Genomic DNA, 20,716 nt, shown 5'->3' with positions numbered 1-20,716 from the left:
AGAATGAACTGAAAATTGTATTTTCAGTTCATTCTTTTTACAAATTTTTTTCATTCAATTTTTTTACAAATACAGAAGAACGCATACATCAAACGCATGGAGCGTATATAATGTCAACTATTGTTATGCAGGAATGTTCTGTAATTAGCCACGAAATTTAACTCTGGCATGCTTAATGATCTTATGAGGGTCTTCCAAATATCAGCTAGAATTAATCCTTGGTTTCTATTGAAGTTGTGTTTAGAACGGATGACTGTTATGGCTTCTTTTATGTATCAGGGACAGAAATCTTCCTCTAAACAGGGCATGGAGCTTTTGTCCCATTCGATGGTATGGTTTGTCCTTGAGAAATGAAGGGCTAACCCAGAATTGTCTTCTCTGTTATTGTTTACATCTCCTATGTGTTCTTTTTTTCTAATTTCCCAAACTTCTTGAGGTCTGACCAATATAATTTAATCTGCATGAACAGGGGATGTTATAGACACCGGCATATTTGAAGAAGGCATGACTGTTTTTCAGAGATCTTAAAAAATAGTGGATAGTCTTTAAAGGTTTGAAAATCGCTCATATGTCATGTGGCTTGAGGAATGTAGCAATCTTTTTAGAAACTCTCCCAGCATAAGGAATGGCGATGCTGCATAAGATACTTTTCTGTGACCCCCCCACAACAACAATCTGAGGAAATACGTTATAAATCCACCATCACCATTCCTTATGCTGGGACAGTTTCTAAAAAGATTGCTATGCTCTTTAAGTCACATGAAATACAAGTGACTTTTAAATCTTTAAAGACTACCTGCCATTTTTTAAGATCTCCGAAAGACAGTCATGCCTTCTTCAAATATGCCGGTGTCTATAACATCCCCTGTTCATGTAGATTAATGATGAGACCTCAGGAAGTTTGGAAATTAGAAAAAAAGAACAAGTAGACAACATAGATTGTAAACAATAACAGAGAAGACAGTTTTGGGTTAACCCTTCATTTCTCGAAGACAAACCATACCATTGAATGGGACAAAAGCTCCATGCCCTATATAGAGGAAGATTTCCATTCTGGATACATAAAAGAAGCCATAACAGTCATCCATTCTAAACACAACCTCAATAGAAACCGAGGATTAATTCTAGCTGATATTTGGAAGACCCTCATAAGATCATTAAGTATGCCAGAGTTAAATTTCCTTGCTAATTACAGAACATTCCTGCATAACAACAGTTGACATCATACACGCTCCGTACGTTTAATGTACGTGTTTTTTGTAAAAAAAATACAATTATATTTGGTTCATTCTTTCATGAACAATTTAAGTGTTTAAGTTGTTTTGTATCTCTTTTATTCACCCTGAAGAAGCCAAATGGCTAAGTTGGTGAAATGTGTCAGTATTTTTTACTTAGTATCAATTAAAATCCTTCTTCCAATATAAAAACCAGTTTGTCAATTTTCTTATGTTCAGATGGTCGAAAATAACATAAAATCATTATGAAATAAAATTTTCTTTTCACATATATATATATTGTGGTATGTACTTCTAATATTGAAGTCACACCAGCAATCTGATTGCTATTTGTGATGTTTACACTTTATTACTTGATCATGCTTATCTGTCAGTTTCATCTTGGATTGGATCATTACATATGCCAATAGGTGTACTGCATTCTTAGTGGAATAAGAAACATTTTCTCTTTACGAACGAGAATATTTTATTTGTGCATTTGGTTTGCTGTAAAAGAGTAAGTAGTAATCATTGTCTCCAAGTCTTATTTCATGGATGTATAGTGTTGTGTCCCAATTTATGATTTTTATTCTATCTAATAATTTCCGCTTATCTATGTTCTACTATTATCTCTGCTTGAGATATCACCAAAATTTTTTCTAATATCTAAGTTATTTCTCCCCTTAGTATCCCTAATATTTGTATTATGCTGCACCTTTTGGAATATTTAGTTTAAGATATTATATGCAAAAACAAGGAGAAAGAACTAAAATATGTCAGAAAGTGTAACTATGTTGCAGTCATGACACTTTATCTCATTTCTTAACACATTAATTTCCCGCGTGATTAGGTTCGTAATTTTTCAAGTGGTGCATTGGACTGCAATTTCAGACAACTGTTTTATCATTGGACAAAAGGTTTATTAAATTCCTTAACATGGTACAATTCAAATTTTAGTTATTACTCAATTCAATGCTATACTAAATATTTACAAACTAACATTAGCTAATTGCAAGTAATTAGGCTATGATCCTATAATGGGTATCACGATCATGCCGCCATAACAAATTCACACCGTTTAACTATCCGAACTTAGGTAGATTAACTAAACCTTTTACTACACTAACTCATAATTATGACATCTATAATTTTCTATACATTACGATGGACATGCAAAATTCTTAGGACACGTAATTACTCATATAACGTTAACACTAGCCAGCTTACTTTCAATATATTCTGTCAGATACTAAAGTCCTAGTATTGTTTTCTTAGTCACTTCAACAGTTCAGTATTAGGATAATGATAACTAGTACAGACGAATCTTAGTTAACACGAGATATAATTTACAGTACCTTTCTTTCTTGAGTTTTCCATATGGGCCTCTATCTTTTTCTGATTGAAGTATCCTGGTATAACCTCTCCAATAATATGCTTCTCCTATGTTCCTTTTGGAATTGAACTATGCTTACGCGGTCTTTACCTTTCGTTATTCAGGGCACACTTTGAATCGCATAAATAACAGCTGTGCAACTCACGACGTGGATATCAATTTCTTTACAGCTTTCCCTTTTTCGTGGTTGTCACTGAAGTTGAAACACAAAGAATATGCTTTCTTTTCCTCGACTATATGGAATTCTTCGCTTCTTACATAGGAAATACGGAACCGAAATTCTGCTCACTTTTGTTTCCGTGTTGTGACGACGGAGATATAACTCCAATCTCACCACTGAGGAAAACACCGTGAAACTCATACGAAGGAGCTCGCGAAGAACTCTCCTGGAACAGAACCAAAAAACAAAAAAGTCTAAAAGCCTTAGAGTCCAAAAGCCAAAAAGCTTCTTGGGGGAGGGTTTCCAACCCTTTTATACCTGCTCTCCTAACGGCACCCTCTTTAACTTCTTTTCTCCGCCCCTACTTGATTTTACTTTACCGACCAATTAGGGTGGCGTTTTTCTGCCAAACGTCCTTTGGTTGGCGAGCCCGTAACGATGTCTCAATCCGGGAATCTGCCCTGAGCGATAGTCTGTTGTTTTTCTTTTGCTAGCCTCTAACTTAATCCCCTTTCCAAAATTTCTCTATGAATTTACTTAATATTTTAATCTCTAGCCTCTCACATACCATCTCTTATGACTAATCCTTTTCTGTCTTATTTAGTTAAATTTTCTCTTTTATATCATATTACAACATTAATATATTCTTTCTTTTTACAGTTAGTTAGTTTAACAAACACCTTTATTTTTTATATATTTTATTGGATGCAAGAATTTCCTTTTCTTTTAAATAATTCATCTATTATCTTTTATGCAGGGTTTTTAATTTATTTATTCTTTATGTTACACCATGATAGCTGAGAATTCTACATTCTTAAGATATCAGGTGTAACAATAGACTGTATATGTACCCTGCAAGCTAATTTTGAAAATTCTGTTCGACTCCCAAGCAATTTGAAACCTACTAAAAATATATATAAAATAAATTTTATGTTTGTTTAAACAGCATATCTACATATACAGATTGAATGTTTTTTTCACTCACTGAATGAAATTCATGAAGGGAATCCACATGTTTGATTTACTGAATTCAAACCTATATTTTTAAGTGAGAATATTATCAATCTGGTCTTTGCTTTGATGGCAATTATAAAAAATAATTGCCCCCAAATATGGATTCTAAAATTAGCATCAAAAATTAGTGAAAAAATTGGTATCAACTTAATTTTTTAAATAATTTTTAATATAATTGCAAGGAAAGAACATAGTTGAATCTAATACAATTTAATACAGTCGTTACAGATCATTATCCAAAGAAGTTAAATTGTGCATATAATTACATTAATCTATACAGATTATCAGGTCTTCATAGTTATATGCATATTTATTTATATGCGATACATAGTTTTCATTAAGCTATTCTTATTTATTCACTGTTTCTGCACTCACTATGATATCAGGCAATACATTCCACTCACTGATCACTCTCCTCACAGAAAACCTGCTCCTGTCTTCCCTTGCTCACACCTCTGTATACAGCTTCCAGAAATAGCCTCTTGTTCTATCCCTGTTCCTTCCCTTCTCTGAAAAATTTCTTTCACATTCTGGTAATAACCCATACCAGATTGTCTCCATCATATTTCTCCCTCCTCCTGCTATCCAAAAAAACTCTGCAAATTGCATTTCCTCGCTATCTCTTCATACCCATCATTCCAGAGACCAAAAAACTAAATTAGTCAGTTGTCTCTGGACTTTCCAAGACATTCCTTTGAAAACAAAGTGACCACATCTATATAGTAATTCATATACAGCCTGATTAAGGCCTTGTACGAGGGAACTGTAATTCCTTACTTCTGCATGTCCTTTACATTATTGCCATAATCATAGACTGGGATTTCTCACAGTTTTAGCAGTGTATCCCCTAAATTTTAGGACCTTGTCCACTCTTACCTTAGATTTGTTATCCTCTCCACCTCTTGCAAGATATCTCCACCAGTTGTATACTCTGTTCCATCTTTGCTTTACAAATTTTAAAACCTTACACTTTGAACTGGCAACTTCACTCACACGATCTATTCAGATTCAGCAGTATACATAGCCACATCCTTAGAATCCCTTTAAAAAAAAAAAAAACTTTACCAACATTAATGACATATCATTATTATGTACAGGCATCCAGACCAGACCTGCTACCCTTTACAGAAAGCCAAATTGCAAATGCATAATTTGCATTTGGAAGATTGTTCCAAAGAGTAGAGGTTTTGGGGAATCAAGGAGTTTGAAAAGACCAACAGCTGGTCATGTTTTTACAAGATGATAGGAAAGTGGAGGAATAGTAGTTGCCAGTTCAGTGAAGAAGCATCCATGGAAATACTTGTAGAAAAAGACATAATGCAATTAGTGAGGGATGGATCATCAATTAAGCAAATAGCACTGAATACAGTCAAGCAAGAAGGTCAGATTGAGAGAGAGAGAGAGATCTTAGGTACACTACCTCAAATGTGAGAACAGCAGGTTGATTTACCAGTTTGGTTAATGTATCTGCTCTGCAACTAACAGGTTGTAGGTTCAAATTCCACCCTAGATATCAATGTTTGTCTTTAGGTGGGAGATGAATTTCATGCCCAGTGCAAGACCACCATCCTGCTTTTTGGAGACCCAAAATGGCTTGAAAAGTTCAGTGTTTGGTTTTGGAGCATGGTTCAGTCTGCGTGAAAAAAAAAATCTTGACTAAATTAGTACTGTGAGTGGGCTAGTACTTCAGTTCACAAAAGGCTTTCAACCTTTCATGAATTGAAGTCGCATAACAATTTTGAGCCTTAAGTGTTTTGTGTCAGGGTAGGCTAGATATGTCAACAAGAAAGCGCTGATCCTGTTTGAGCATAATATTGTCAAAAGTGAGGGAAAGTAAGCATGGTGTTTCTTCCAGAAAATGAAACAGGATTGCATATTGGTGGCATTAAAATTCACCAGGTTAACCTCACTCCACTTGAATGGGAAGGAGATTGAAGTTTAAGCCATATATTATAGACAATCAGTATTTGTCTTGGTAGATGGCTTCTCTTTCTAGTTTAACCACCAGTGCTGGACTATCTTCATGGCAGTGTTCTCTTGCCTACCCACTTTCTTTTCTACATTATATATGAAGGGTAGGTCATGCCTTAGTAATTTGCTTTTTATAATAGAGTAACAACTGAGTTGGATAAAGGAAATGGCTACACAGTGATTCTGCTGTATTTTTCAAAGTTATTTGACAGAATACCACATAGAACTGTTATGCAAATTAGAACAAATAGGGATGGATATGATGCTGGTTTGGTAGATAAGAGGGTGGCTGCTGGACATATCAAAAAGTGGTATACAGAGGAACAGAATCCAGGCAAAAGTTGGTTAGTAGTAGTGTGCCGCAAGGTTCAGTACTAAAATTACTACTATATAATTTGTACATAAATTGAATATAGGAAATATTCAGTTGTTTGCTGATGATGCAAAATTAGGTAGAGTAATAATTAAGGTGATGTGGAGAACTTGCAAAATGATTTAAATAGACTGTCAGTATGGGCAAATAATAATGGGTGTCAGTTTAATGTTGAGAAATGTAAAGTTATGCATTTTGGGATAAATAGATTACAAACTGTACTACATTGATGGCACTGCACTCCAGCAAATAGATGAAGCTAGAGATTTATAGGTGGTGGTAGACAGAGTTAAAGTTTAGAGGACATATTGCTAAAGTAGTCTATAAGATTACTTGGCTATTGAAGAACACATTAACAAGTAGAGACAAGGAAGTTATTCCTCTTTATAAGACCTTGATACATTTATACCTAGATTACTGGCTCAGGTCTTCCTCATCCCCAAGAAACCCATTTTTGGATTTATTGGGGATGAGGAAGCAGTGGAGAAGATTCAAAGGCAAGTGACCAAGATGGTGAGTGGTCTGTAGAATATTCTCTATGAGATGAGGATAGAGGATGTGTAGATTGCAGAAGTTGGTTGATAGGGGAAAAAGAGGGGATATGATAGAATCATTTAAATTAAAGGGTTTATAGGATTGATGCAGGGGAAATGTTTCAGCACTTGGCTAGAGAGGGTTAGTAGGGGTGTGAGGATAGATTTTTATGAATAATAGTTTCATTTGGTCATTTCCCTTATGACCAAAGTTGATGTTCATTTGAAAAAAATAAATGGTAAAAATTATTAAGAAAAATTTTAAAAATACACTTTGGGCACTAAAATTTTTTAAATAAATAAATATAAAAAAATTACATAATTTTATTGGGAGCAGTATTAAAAACTAACAGTCATAACCCCTAAATAAACTCTAAATCTTTTCAGAATTTTACAAATTTTTTTTTTTCTTCTCGTTATTGCAAAAACAATGAGCAGCTGCCTCAAACAAAATTCAAAGCATTTAAAATTTGCTGTTTTTAAGAAGCACTTGTACATGTGTACACACACACACACACACACATACACATCTGCCCAACTTTGCATTATCAGATAAAGTAATTTTTTTAATAGCTTAAGCTATTAAAAAAAATTTCTCCAAGTAATAATAGTATTAATACTTAAAAATTTTCTAGAATGAGATATCAAATAATATATGCTCAGTGTGATATCCTGTATCACAGTAAGCAAATATTAAATCCTTAGTCTTCTCAGATTAATTTTGTGGTGATAGCATCGTTCATTGTCTTTGTTTAATGTAGATTATTTGTTTTTAAAGAAATGTCGTGCTTTTAAAATTTCTAGTTTTTGGGTAGTTCATATTAGTTTCATTTTGTATTGCATTAGTTATAAAAATTGTTATTTTTTATTTAATTATTCATATAATTAAATATTTTTTTGCTAGGATATCAAGATGGATATGACTTCTCCATTTCCATACCAACGAAGATTTGGTATGTATCGCTATGGAGCAAGAATGGGTGGTATTGTCATTGCATTCCCTTGCATTGTATTTTTATGTTTTTCAAGTTTTGGCCTTCTTTTGATTGGTACAATTGTCACGGCTATCAGTTATAAGCCTCCTTCTCCACCCTTCGATACACCATTCTTTACACAGAATGCTGGAAATGATCCAGGAAGAATTATTGGTCCTGTATTATTAAGTTTTGGGTCTGTTTTATTGTTTTTTGCTCTTATAACTGGTATAGTTGCATATCGAACAGGAAAGCAAATGAGACAAGAAATGCAGCAACAGCAGCCCCAACAAAATCTGATGCAGGCCCAACCTCTAGTATCAGGTACTATTCCTCCTGGACCATATCCCCCACAGCCTGCTCCGTTAAATCAGTATCCTCCATATTATAATGCACCTCAAACGTATGCCCCTCCTCCACCATGTTATCAACCTCCTCCCAATATGCCATCAAGTACAGATCAAGGAATGCTACCTCAATCTACTTATGCTTCACAACCATTGCCTACTGCCCCACCTAAAGGTGTATACTAAAAAATCGATTTGTATACAGCAAATCAGTTGAGATAAAAGCTTGAAATTTACTTGCTTGGTAAGTTACATCGTGTTAACATTGTATTATATTGTCATTGTGATCATAATATTTTATTATATTGTATACAGAATTAACAGTGCTATTCTGGTTTTATTAAGTTTTTCTAAGAAGTTGAATGTCATGATCTGCTAGAATTATTAGATCTGCTTGAGTGGATATTCTTATGACTACTCATTATTTTAAAGTTTCATATAAGAAAGGAGAGAACTTTTGTAGTTATCACGATTATTGTTCATAATATTCAATAATTATGTACAGGCTTACTGAGTATTTATATACAATGAATAGAATCGACTGCACAAAATTATTTGATAAATTGACCTATATATCAGTTGATTCAGTGGTTATATTCTCTGTATCTGGAAACCCATCATATAGTTTTAAAATATAGTATCTCTCTTGCTATCTCTCATGCATGTACACAGTGTATATATACAGTATATTAAGATGAGCAAATTATAATTATTATATCACTGTTAAAAAATGTATATGATCTATATATTTATATATATAATGACCTGACCTAGTCTGCTAGTTTTGCTGACATGCTTTTTGCTGTGATATTATGAAATCAAATTTTATAGGTGCTCTCTATTAACTGCAGTTTAGTCTCCAATTAATGATTATTATTTTACGTGCTTTGTTATGCAATGCAATTCATGTCTCTTGCACTGTATTTAGTGGATAAATAAGGTCTCTTATTTAGTTAATTCCATTAAATCAGTTCTAGGAAGAACTGATTTAGTAGACTATATATAATTTTTTGTGTGCACGCGCTCGCACGTGCAAGCGCATGCACACACACATACATACACATATTAGTACTTTCTTTGTAAAATAAGTGCCAGCATGCATTCTTTGTCTGCAGTGAAAGTGAATAAAATATCACCATGTGTCACTGTTAATAAAGGTGCTGGTATGCTGTACCATTGCATACCATACCATTCCAAAAAAAAAAAAAAAAACACTGTATATAATTTTAGAGTGGTTATATCAAAAATAAATATAATATAAGGAAGTTATGACTGAATTATTAGCTTTAAATTCAGTGCATAATATCCATTATGGAGAAGTTATTTATAATACATGAAATACTGGAAATCCCTTTCTCATGTATTATCTTGCAGAATGCTAAAACAAATTTCATTACATTACTATTTTTAACAAATTGTAAAGTTAGCACTTGTTTTTCTAGCGATACTGCACTAGTAAACAGCATTTACTTTTAATATAGAATTCCTTTCCAAACAGTACTTGATGTACAGGTACTCTCAATGTAACAAACTATTGAAATGTCTCAACCAGAACTCATAGTTAGTGCTATGTTAAGAGTTGGCTGTGTTATACATGATTTTTCAATTGAAGTCATTTATACTTTACAGCTGTTTAAAATTGTGGCCAAAATAAGTGCATCTGTCAGAGTATAAAAATTGTGAATTGATTTATGTGTTTCATTTCTGTTTATTATGTTTGTTATTAATACTGAACTTATTAATATTTAAATTTGTTCTCATTGAAAGTTTACATTTAATGTGAAAGATTACTCCATGTTAAGTGCTAAATTTCTAAATGTGAACAGAATGTTTTTTTTTTTTTTTTTTTTAATTTGGATTACTTCGGTTTATTGTGAAATAGAGAATTTTCCATTCTGTAAGTTTTTTCTTGTGTGAATCACACAAAAGTATCACTACTTGTACATTAGTACTGTGAGCATGCTTAAGATTACATAATTTTTGGTATTGCAATTTTTATTATTGTAATTTTAATAGGATATTTTAAATACATAATTAAAATATAGTAAATTACAAAATATCTATAAACTTTTGGAGTGTTCTAGGTCAGTGGCTTCCAGACTTTTTTGATCACGTACCCCCAAGACAGAAAAAATAAATAGCGCTTACCCCCAATTGATTGAGCAAAAATCTATTGTAATAAGTATTATAAAGAGGAAATATGCCTTGTATCATCCTATAATAATTAAAAACGCTAGATATTGTTACACATTATTTTTATTATTAACACCTTACAAACATATTTATTACAATATTTAATGTGAACAATGGCCTTGCATTTCTTTCATAATTTCTTGAAATTCTGGTTTGTTGGCTTCTGATAGTGCAATACATTGCTTCTTTAAATTATCTGCAATAATTTCTATACATCTACCAGTAGTATTTGCTGATAAGGGAATACATTTTAGTTTATCTGCATATTCTTTTCCATAGATTATTTCTACCATTTTTATGGCGGTTGGGAGTACAAGTGTTTTCCCAATGGTGTGTGGCTTTTGGTCTTTTGCAATTAAGAATGCAACCTCAAGAAATGCCTCCAAATATTTATCATTAATTTTAGTGAATTTTTTTAAGTTGTTGGATTGAGAATTACATGTCTTCAAACATCGTTCAAAGAATTGTAAAGATTTTTGTTCATGTTCAGGATGTTTAGTTTTTAAGTGTCTTACTAATAATGATGGTTTCATACTTCCATTACATAGCGTCTCATGACACAATACACATGTGTAGGAGGTTCATTGTTGACTATCGTCGATGTAAATCCCCATTTCAAGTAGTTTTCTTGATAATTTCGAGCTTTCTTGGGCAAGGTTTAAGTTTCAGATTAATGTTTTTATCACTTAATTTGACTGATAACGAACTTGTTTGAATAGAGGAATCAATCCTATCTTTTCCTTGTTCGTCTAATGTAGAAGTACTGTCATAATTATCTTCAATTCGCGGTTTCTTTGGAGGAAATTTTTTTAATCATTTTGATTCATTTTGTGAGGGTTAATTTGTAAAATTTAAATATAATTCATTTGCTATTGATAATATCAAACACATTTTAAAAAATGTAAGCAATTTTGATCATATTAATTCACTATTTCTAGTGAATTAATATGATACGTAAAAGTAAGCACAAAAGGCATCGGAATTGCACAGAAACAATAGATACTAAAAAATCTTAAACTTACTACTAATAGTCAAATAATTACTACAACTGTGGTGTCATCTGTAGATAGCAGGATAACTAAGCAATTTTCCTTCTCTAGTTGGGCTTGTCAACACTAAGATACTCTACAATGGCAATGATAAGAAGTAAGAGATTTGCTCCTTAGTTTTAAAAAAGCATGACAGCTTTGCCATGGATGATTATGTGCGCTACTCGCAAATTTAAGTTTATAGGATCTTTATAACGTCTTTGTCTATATTAGATATATGTTTAATTGATGAAAAAAAGTAATATTCTTTTTCTTTAATTTTTTTCCTATCAATATAAAACTTTTTTGACATACTACCCCCCCCCCCACTTATCGACTCACGTACCCCCTGGGGGTATGCGTACCACACTTTGCAGACCACTGTTCTAGGTAACTGATTTTCTGATGCTATATACACTTTTTTGATACCTTGCTGGAGTAGCACTTTCTTGTAACCCATGACTACTTCTATCATGCTTTTGACACTCATTAATTCTATTATCCAAACAAAAAACATCTATTTGTATGCCGAGTAATTTTCTTCATATGTAGAGAGAAATATCAAACTATAATGCAGAATAAAATTAAACACAAAATATTGAAGAGCCATCATAGCTCATTTAGTAATAATAATAATGCTCATAGCTTGGAAAGACCTGGCTTGAAATGCTGTCAGAGATGAAGACATAAATTAGCTAATTTCATACAGAAGAAGAGAACAGTAGTCATATAAAAGTAGTAATTAATCACTCAGCAGTCTTTTATTTATTCTTTATATTTCTCTGGTTTCTTGAACAACCTCATGAGATAATGCTAAATAGTTATACATTTAAAAAAAAAAAAAACTTAAGTACAGCTGAGTCAGAGATAAAGGGAATGCCTACACAATCATACTGTTGGATTTTGCAAAGGAATTTGACAAGATACCACATAGAACTATTTGTTATGCAAACTACAACAAATGGGAATGGATATGAAACTGTTATGGATAAAAAGGTTACTAATGGACAGATACCAAAAACTAGTTTATGGAAGAGCGGAATCCAGGAGAATGCAAGTGACTAGTAGTGTGCTACAGGACTCTGTCCTTGGACCATTGCTGTTTAATTTGTACATAAATGATATAGGAAATAATCTGAAGGAAGATGTTCAGTTGTTTGCTGATGATTCCAAGTTGGGTAGAGTAATAGTTAATAAAGGTGAGGTTGCAGGATGATTTAAATAGGCTGACAGTGTGGGAAAAACATAATATATGTCAATTTAATGTGGAAAAAGTGTAAAGTTATGCATTTTAGGATAAAAGATTACAAGCTGTATACCATATAGTAGTAGATAGTTGAAGGAATAGAGGGCATATTGCTAGAGTAGCTCACATGATTACTTGGTCATTGAAGAACACACTAACAAGCAGATAAGGGAGTTGTTGTTCCTCTTTATAAAATCTTAATATGGCCACATCTGGATTACTGTGCTCAGGCCTGATCACCTGGATTTCTTGGGGGGGGGGGGTGAGGAAGTGGTAGAGGAGTGAGCAAGATAGTGAATGGTCTATGGAATTCTCCTTATGAGGATAGATTTCTCTGATTTTGTGAGTTGCAAAATTTGGTTGATAGTCAGAGAGTTAACCATATTTCCAATATCTTGCACAAGCAGTTTGGTGAGAGTATTGGATGGTACTTCTAGAAGTTTTGAATCTTTACCTGGCTTTGGAAAGGCAATAACACCTCATCTCTAGCAGAATTTGGTTCAGCAAAAGTCAGCTCTTTTCCTATTAATGAAGCAGAAAAGGGAGAATATAATAAACATTTAAGCTATGTAAAGGAGTTTATAGGATTAATACAATGGAAATAGTTCTATTTAACTAGAAGGGAAGGACAAGAAGTCATTCCCTCAAGTTAGGTAAGAGTGTGGTTAGCAATGGCATGAGAACTAGATTTTTTGTTTGGAGAGTGGAGAATGGTTTGCCAATCAGTTGTGAGTGCTTTATCTATTAATGGTTTCAAGGAGAGATATGATATCCTATTGGAGGCTTAATGGATTATATATAGCAATACTTCCTATATATTTCATCTCGGTAAATGAGACATCTTCAGGGATTACAAAAAAACTAATGTAACATAAAAACTAACAAACAAAACTAAGCCCAACCACGTGGGTGACACTAAAGTCCTGTACACCACATACACAACACTTTCCTCTCCAATGGCTACAGCGATCACAGTATTAAAAAAATAATTGGGTCCTCCCCCTTTCCTCGGTCTTCTCTTCAGAAGGAGTTTAGAAATGCCATCACCATATCCTACATCCATGGCACATCCGAAAAAAATAGCCAAGATTTTAAAAAAGTACAACCTACACACAGCATTTAATCCCCACTGCAAACTTGCTACCCTTATCTGCTCTACAAAAGATCAGCTTCCTCCTTTCTCTCATTGCCTGGAGTCTATAAAAGTACCCTGTTCCTGTAAACTGGCATACTTTGTACAGACAGGGATCAGCCACTATCTGCATGGAGGAACATAAGTCATAAATCCACAAACATGACTATGGTAAGTTAGGCCTTGCTGAACATGTCTTGGATACAACCCATAGGATCTCATGGAAAAAAACACCATGCTCCACCACAGGAAATTTAAAAAACAGAGAGACTATTCTTAGAATCAGCAGCAACTCTCAGGAATCACCAAATCTCAACAAATATGGTTGCATTAAGCTTCCTAAGATTTGGGAAACGCTTATCACCAGAGGTCCCACTTTGCATTCCAGGCCACCTACAACCACCCTTAGAGGGCGCTCCACCTTTAGTGTCACCCATGTGGTTGGGCTTAGTATTGTTGGTTATTTGTTTTTATGTTACATTAGTTTTTTTGTAATTCCTGAAGATGTCTCATTTACTGAGACGAAATATATAGAAAGTATTAGATTCTGTTTTAATCCTTTCTGAGTGCTGTAGACCAGTGCTTCCCAAACTTCTGGATGTCAGGGCCCCCTTTGCAAAAATTAAAATATTTCACGGCCCCCCTCGAAAAAACAATCATAATAGAGAGAGATATTATAATAATATTTATTGTATTTATATTCAATACAAAACGTACACAGCGAATGTTGCAAAAATCAAATGCATATATTACATTTTTTGCCTCTTACCGTTTGGTTCTGAAGACGATACGGGCTGTTCTGGTAAAATATGAAATATTGTCCTTTTTTTGAGTCTGTTTCTGCTTCTTCTGATTGTTCGTGGGGATTTTTTTTATATTTTTTATCAGCCACTTATCCATCTCAGGATTAATTTTTTTTAACGTAGAATAGATCAAATAATATCACCACTTACCGATACTGGCACACCACAGACTGATAACATGAAATTAGTGAATATTACCTGAATAAGGGATCCCCGGACCAGGCACATTTTTCTCTTTTGTGACTTTTTCCCTTTACGGTAATTAATCCTAACGCGAAACAGACAGCAAAGGCAGGTTATTAAAACGCGCATATGATTGGTGCGGTATTAACAAAAGATCGCGCAACCGAAAGATAAAAGCATAGCTGACAGTTGAGTTGAAATGCTAACTCTCTTCAACCGAATTCCATATGTGAAACTGCCATTCGTTATATATACATTACTTAGTTTTAACACGTTCCGTTGAATTTTATTGCTGCCTTAGGAAATCAAACTCACACACATCTAATTAATAACAATAGTTTTTAGTTAGATACTGTGTTTGCCCATGCAACATATGGTTTTGTTTCAGTCTATATATCATAGTTTCTGTATGAGGGGACATGTGATTCATTAATTAGTGTGTTTTTATCCCAGTTGTCTCTAATTGCACTATTTCTTGAGAAATATATTACACAGACTCCTCATACCTTATTCACTGGTATAATAAAAGTACTTGTTTTTATTGCCTCTGCAGGCTGTTAGGGAGGGTGTTGTTTACCGCTGCAAGCAAGTTACTATCTTCCCACATGAACTTGTTTAAGCTTTTTTTCATGTGTGAAGTATATGCGAAACTTTTATTGGTAACAGAAAACTAGCTCGGATGACAGTGATAATATAAAACGAGTTTTGATATGTATATAAAGTCAATATCAACAGTCCCTGATTACGAACGCGTGATGAAAGGGACAGGAAGATTTGGACTTCCCTGGAGAGCATTCGAAGTAAATACAATTAACCACTGCTTTGAAATGAAACATATGAATAAGCAATATTTACTAATATTCATTAAGCACCGAAATACGTAGGAAGCAAAGTTTGTGAACCAACACCAATGTGTGAATTTTTCCATTAAAATATAAAAAAATAACAAAAAAGAAATAATAAATAAAAGTTAAATACGTTTCTTTTAAAGTAAAAAAAAATCTACTTAGTCTTAAAACATTTTAAATTTCTTTTCATTATTTCACGGCCCCCCCCTCAACAAAACCTACGGCCCCCCCAAGGGGGCTGCGGCCCACAGTTTGGGAAGCTCTACTGTAGACAATCCATTAAGCCTCCAATAGGATGTCCTGTCCTCACAGCACTTAAGCATCTACACACGGAAAGATATGATAAACATTTCGTCTCAGTAAATGAGACATCTTCAGGGATTACAAAAAAAACTAATGTAACATAAAAACTAACAAACAAAACTTCTCCCCCCCCCACGACACAAAATACACTTTGTATATTTTGTGTCATGGGGGGGGGAGAAGAGGGTGGTATGAATAGAGAGCCAATGGTTGAAAGGTTTTATGGTTACAAACACAATAATATATTATAATAATATAATTATATTAATAGTGTTTAAGAGGAGTAACATGGGAATTTCCCAGAAACTATACTTAATTAAGTTCTTTTATTACTGTGTGGGCTCCATGGAGTCCTAAGACTTATCGTGGGAGACCCAACCAATCAACACAATGCTTATCATATCTCTCTGTGTGTAGAGGCTTAAGTGCTGTGAGGACATCCTATTGGAGGCTTAATGGATTGTATACAGCACTCAGAAAGGATTAAAACAGAATCTAATACTTCCTATATATTTCGTCTCAGTAAATGAGACATCTTCAGGAATTACAAAAAAACTAATGTAACATAAAAACAAATAACAAACAATACTAAGCACAACCACATGGGTGACACTAAAGTCCCATCTAGGTGGAGCGCCCTCTAAGGGTGGTTGTAGGTGGCCTGGAATGTAAAGTGGGACCTCTGGTGATAAGCGTTTCACTTTAATTATAAGATCGTTTTAGCACTCGCTCCTAACACTAGGCTATGTCATGGGCTCACATCATACTTTTAACGAATGTATAACCTTCACAAAAGTAAACTACCAAAAAACATCCTCACATACACCGCGCAAAAAATTCACATAACATTCCTCAAGAACTGCCTACATCACAACGTCACGCCAAACTTTGCTACAGTACGTGGTAACCGCTCCATTTCCAGGAACAAAAAAATTTGCTACCGAGCTTCACGTGCACTCACCAAGCAAGCCATAGATGACAGATTGAGAAAGAAAAATTAAGCATATTCATACATCCACAATACAAAATGTAGACTGAAAACCTTAATGTCCCCTAATGATCCCTGCCTCACGACCCACACTTGACAACTCCATCAAAAATCCGTCACACCACATCCTCACACCTGACGAGATCATCATCCTAAACAAAGGTCTTAACTTCGCGATATCCCCTAAATACGTACCGAAAAAAGACATAATCTAAACTTGAAAATGACCCACACAGAGACACAATATTCCAAAAAATAAACATTATAAATAGCAAAATAATAGTAAAACCCAACATCACTCCCAACTTACAAAGTGCCCTTTTATCCTTAAAAAAGAACCCTGATATCATGATCACAAAAACTGACAAAGGAGACACTGTTGTCATCATCAACAAAACTGATTACCACAACAAAATAATGGCCGTCTTAAACGACCAACACACCTACCAAATAATCCACAATGATCCTACCCCCAACCTCATAAAACAAATAAACAGCACCTTACACACCTTAAAAAGTCAAAACAAAATAGATAAAACCACAATGAGACACACAACCTCCCACACTACACGCACCCCCTATACGTTCGGGAACACCAAAACCCACAAAGACGGTTATCCGATACGATCCATAGTCTCCTACAAGAACACCACCACAGCTCCTTTATCAAAATTTGTTGCCAAACTCATCAAACCACTACTAGCAACGTCTATCTGTATGATCAAAAATACAGACAACCTATTCTGGAAATTAAATAACATTTCTCCATCACAGGATGACATCCTCGCCTCACTAGATGCAACTTCATTATACACCAACGTGGATGTTCCCAAAACATTAGACATCGTATACACACACACTACTCACTGAGGACCACACCCTACACACACACACACACACACACACACACACACAAAATTAACACCAAATGACATCATTAGTTTGATCAAACTCACAATATCCGCCAATTTCTTTAAATTCAACAACTCCTTATATGTTCAAATTTTCAGTCTCCCAATGGGCCAAAACATCAGTGGACAATTAGCAGAATTATTCCTGGCACACATTGAATCACTCCCCCCACCGGCATCACCTTCTATGGCAGATACGTAGACGATATTCTATGCATTGGCAAACTCGCACATCTCTGCCTTACAAACATCCTTCAACGATTTTAGCAACAGACTACAATTCACCATGGAAACAGAACAAATCCATCAATTTCTTAAATCTGACATTAATCAGAAGCCATAACAGAATAGCTACGAAGATATTCCACAAACCCATATGTGTCAGAAACTACCTCCATTTCAATTCATACCACCCATATTCCATTAAAAAATCAGTCATCCTATCACAATTTATCAACACTTACAAATTCTCAACCAACAGCAATTTTCTTAACACAGAACTCAAGTATTTAGCAGAGGTTTTCAAAAATCACAACTACCCCACACATCTAATAAATTACGCGAACTATACGGCAAAATCCCGTCTTAACAATAATACAACAAAAGCAGACTTCCCGACACGTATGGTCATCAAATTGCCACACATACAAAGCTTACAAATACATTTTCAAAAACACTGACTATAAGCTAGTATTCACCACAAACCAAAAATTAGCAATTCTCCTAAAACCTACTAAATCTCTCACTCACAAAGAAATATTCGAACACTACAATGTAGTCTACAAATTTCCTTGTCAAAAAGACTGACATCACCTACACTGGCTCTACAATTAGGTCGTTATGGACTAGACTACAAGAGCACTTCGGGGATTGCAATATTCCCATTACGGAATATCTGAACACAAAAAAAATTGCAACATCAAAAAGAAAAACAAAACGCAGAATACAGGGAAGACGGAAATTGCAGCTCACGCTCTTGAACTAAAACACATCCCCTAAATCGACAAAGCCATAATCATAGACAAACAAGACAACGAAACAATGCTTAGAATATCCGAAACTATTGCCATAAAATGCGATGAAAATTCTATCAACGTCCACTGCCCTACCTAATTTCCGAATGTTGGACGTTCCAAAACTTACAAATTAAGCCACGCCTCCAGCCATTTAGCAACAACAAATGCCCTAATTTGGCAGATGCAACTTGCAGCCTTGACATAGCCCTACAGTCATTCCAACAAAGTTCCAACGATGGTCAGACGATGACTGAAAAGGTCCACACTCCGTTAACCCTTGTCCCAGTTTCCACATAAGGTTACCCTTCCCCTTCGTTCCCCCTCTCTCTCTCTCCCCCCACAACAAAATAATATGTATGTATGTATATATATATATATATATATATAATTAATAGTAACCCGGGTTTCCTAACTTATTTCCCACGTCTAAAGCACCCCCCCCCCCCCCCCCCCCCCGTTTATAAACAACCTTCAGCAGGAGCTTGGATTTAGAAGGCATCGTTAAACCAAAAACAAGGTATGTACAAAATTTTTCCACATTTTTTATTCTGCCATAATTGCCTTCTATACTCACCCATAATTCCCTAAAATATATATATATATATATATATATACACCCCCCCTTTTTTTTTTTGAGTTATGTTAGCCAATGTTTTAAAATAAGGGACACTCCTAAACAAAAACTGGCTACAATAGCTGTTAATTATATTAATAAAACAACTTGTTTTTACAGAAATTCATAGAAGAAAATGTGTACTAGTGAATGCAACTCCAGCTTTTAAAGAAACTTATTCATAGATTTCTTCTTTCTCCTTAACCACTTGCCTACAATAGCTATAATATAACACATGGCACTGTTATATTATAGATGTTGTGACCTTTGTGTGAGGAGGGCATTATAAAAAAAAGTTGAATCCCTTTCAGCATCTTTCTATTTCCTTGTGGAGAATAAGAATTAGAGAATTTTTTTTTTATGAGATGGATTTTTAGGATTTTTTTTTTCCTATAATAATACATCACTGTCATGATGCTCACAGAAAGTAAAAGGAAATTTTCTAATTATTTAAATGAGTTATTTTGTATGTTGTATACAAAAGATTATGAATAATTGAAATTTATAGTAATGAAATACACAATTTTATTAATTCTCATGGATTTTCATAATAGCTTAAAATCATGCCTTTTGTCATTTGTTTTCCTTAAGAATTTTCTGCATTTGAGATCTTATGAAATAAGTTGACAATTAATCAATTAATTTTTCTGAGATTACACAACTTAATTTCCACATCTGTCCAACAAAGTCTCAAATGAACAACAATTTTACTTGTTTCAATTTATTATGAAGTAGTGAATTTCTCACTGAAATATTCTGTTAAAGTGTTTTATATGAACCCCACAAAAGGATAACCTCTTGTACATTAGTATTGTGGGGCATGCCTTGATCACATAATTTTTTTTATTATCTTCACTCAGGAAAAATAAATAAATTTAGGGTGACAGTGATAAACCTGCTTTCTGTCTATCTTATGTGTAACAGTGTTTGAAGATTATTAAACCCATGTATTCACAAGAATAAATTTTATTATTGCAAATATTTCAGCTAGAAATTAATTGGGTCAGTGCATTAGCATGATCACAAAGTGAAGCTAGAACAAAGAACATTAATCCATTTTAAAGAAATGAGCCACATGTAGGCAGTTACAAAATAAAATGAGATTGTGGTTAAAACTAAAATTGAAATAATTAACTTTGAAATACTGTATAATAAGAGAAATTAGATAATAAAATGATTAAATGACAATTTATCTACTCTATAATATAAAATGATAAGCCTTTTTTGTAACGTTTTTTTGTCAAGTTATTTGAAAAGGTTTGAAACTCAGGGCTACCCTGAGTATCGAGTCATCAGAATTCAAGGAGAACAGGCCTACCAGTCCGGAACTTGGGGGATTGGGTGCTGGGGGGGGGGGGGAAGAACCTCCCTTTCAAGTCATCAGAATTCAAGGAGAACCAGCCTACCAGTCCAGAACTCGGGTGGGGGGGTGTCAGGGAGGCAGAGCCTCCTCCCCCTAGTGTATATGTAAAA

General features: G+C 34.2%; 1 protein-coding gene across 3 annotated transcripts in view; it reads left to right on the top strand.

Annotated features, from left to right (window-relative positions):
- Nucleotides 1-20,716, top strand: part of LOC150108965 (uncharacterized) — a 127,399-nt gene that overhangs the window by 65,160 nt on the left and 41,523 nt on the right. For 2 of the 3 annotated variants that reach the window (XM_090411124.1, XM_090411116.1), the window contains exon 3: nucleotides 7,563-12,663. In XM_090411124.1, the coding sequence (XP_090267250.1) occupies nucleotides 7,572-8,165 (594 nt within the window). In that variant the 5' untranslated portion in view covers nucleotides 7,563-7,571 and the 3' untranslated portion in view covers nucleotides 8,166-12,663. Of the gene's footprint in view, nucleotides 1-7,562; nucleotides 12,664-20,716 lie in introns of those variants that run through there. The other variant, XR_016550131.1, reaches the window with a different exon arrangement.

Source organism: Typopeltis vanoorti, chromosome 2 (assembly GCF_054136105.1).
Source record: "Typopeltis vanoorti isolate ZY-2024b chromosome 2, IOZ_Tvanoo_1.0, whole genome shotgun sequence".
Taxonomy (NCBI): domain Eukaryota; kingdom Metazoa; phylum Arthropoda; class Arachnida; order Uropygi; family Thelyphonidae; genus Typopeltis; species Typopeltis vanoorti.
The sequence above is the reverse complement of the archived record's forward strand: the minus strand, read 5'-3'. Positions and strand labels throughout refer to the sequence as shown.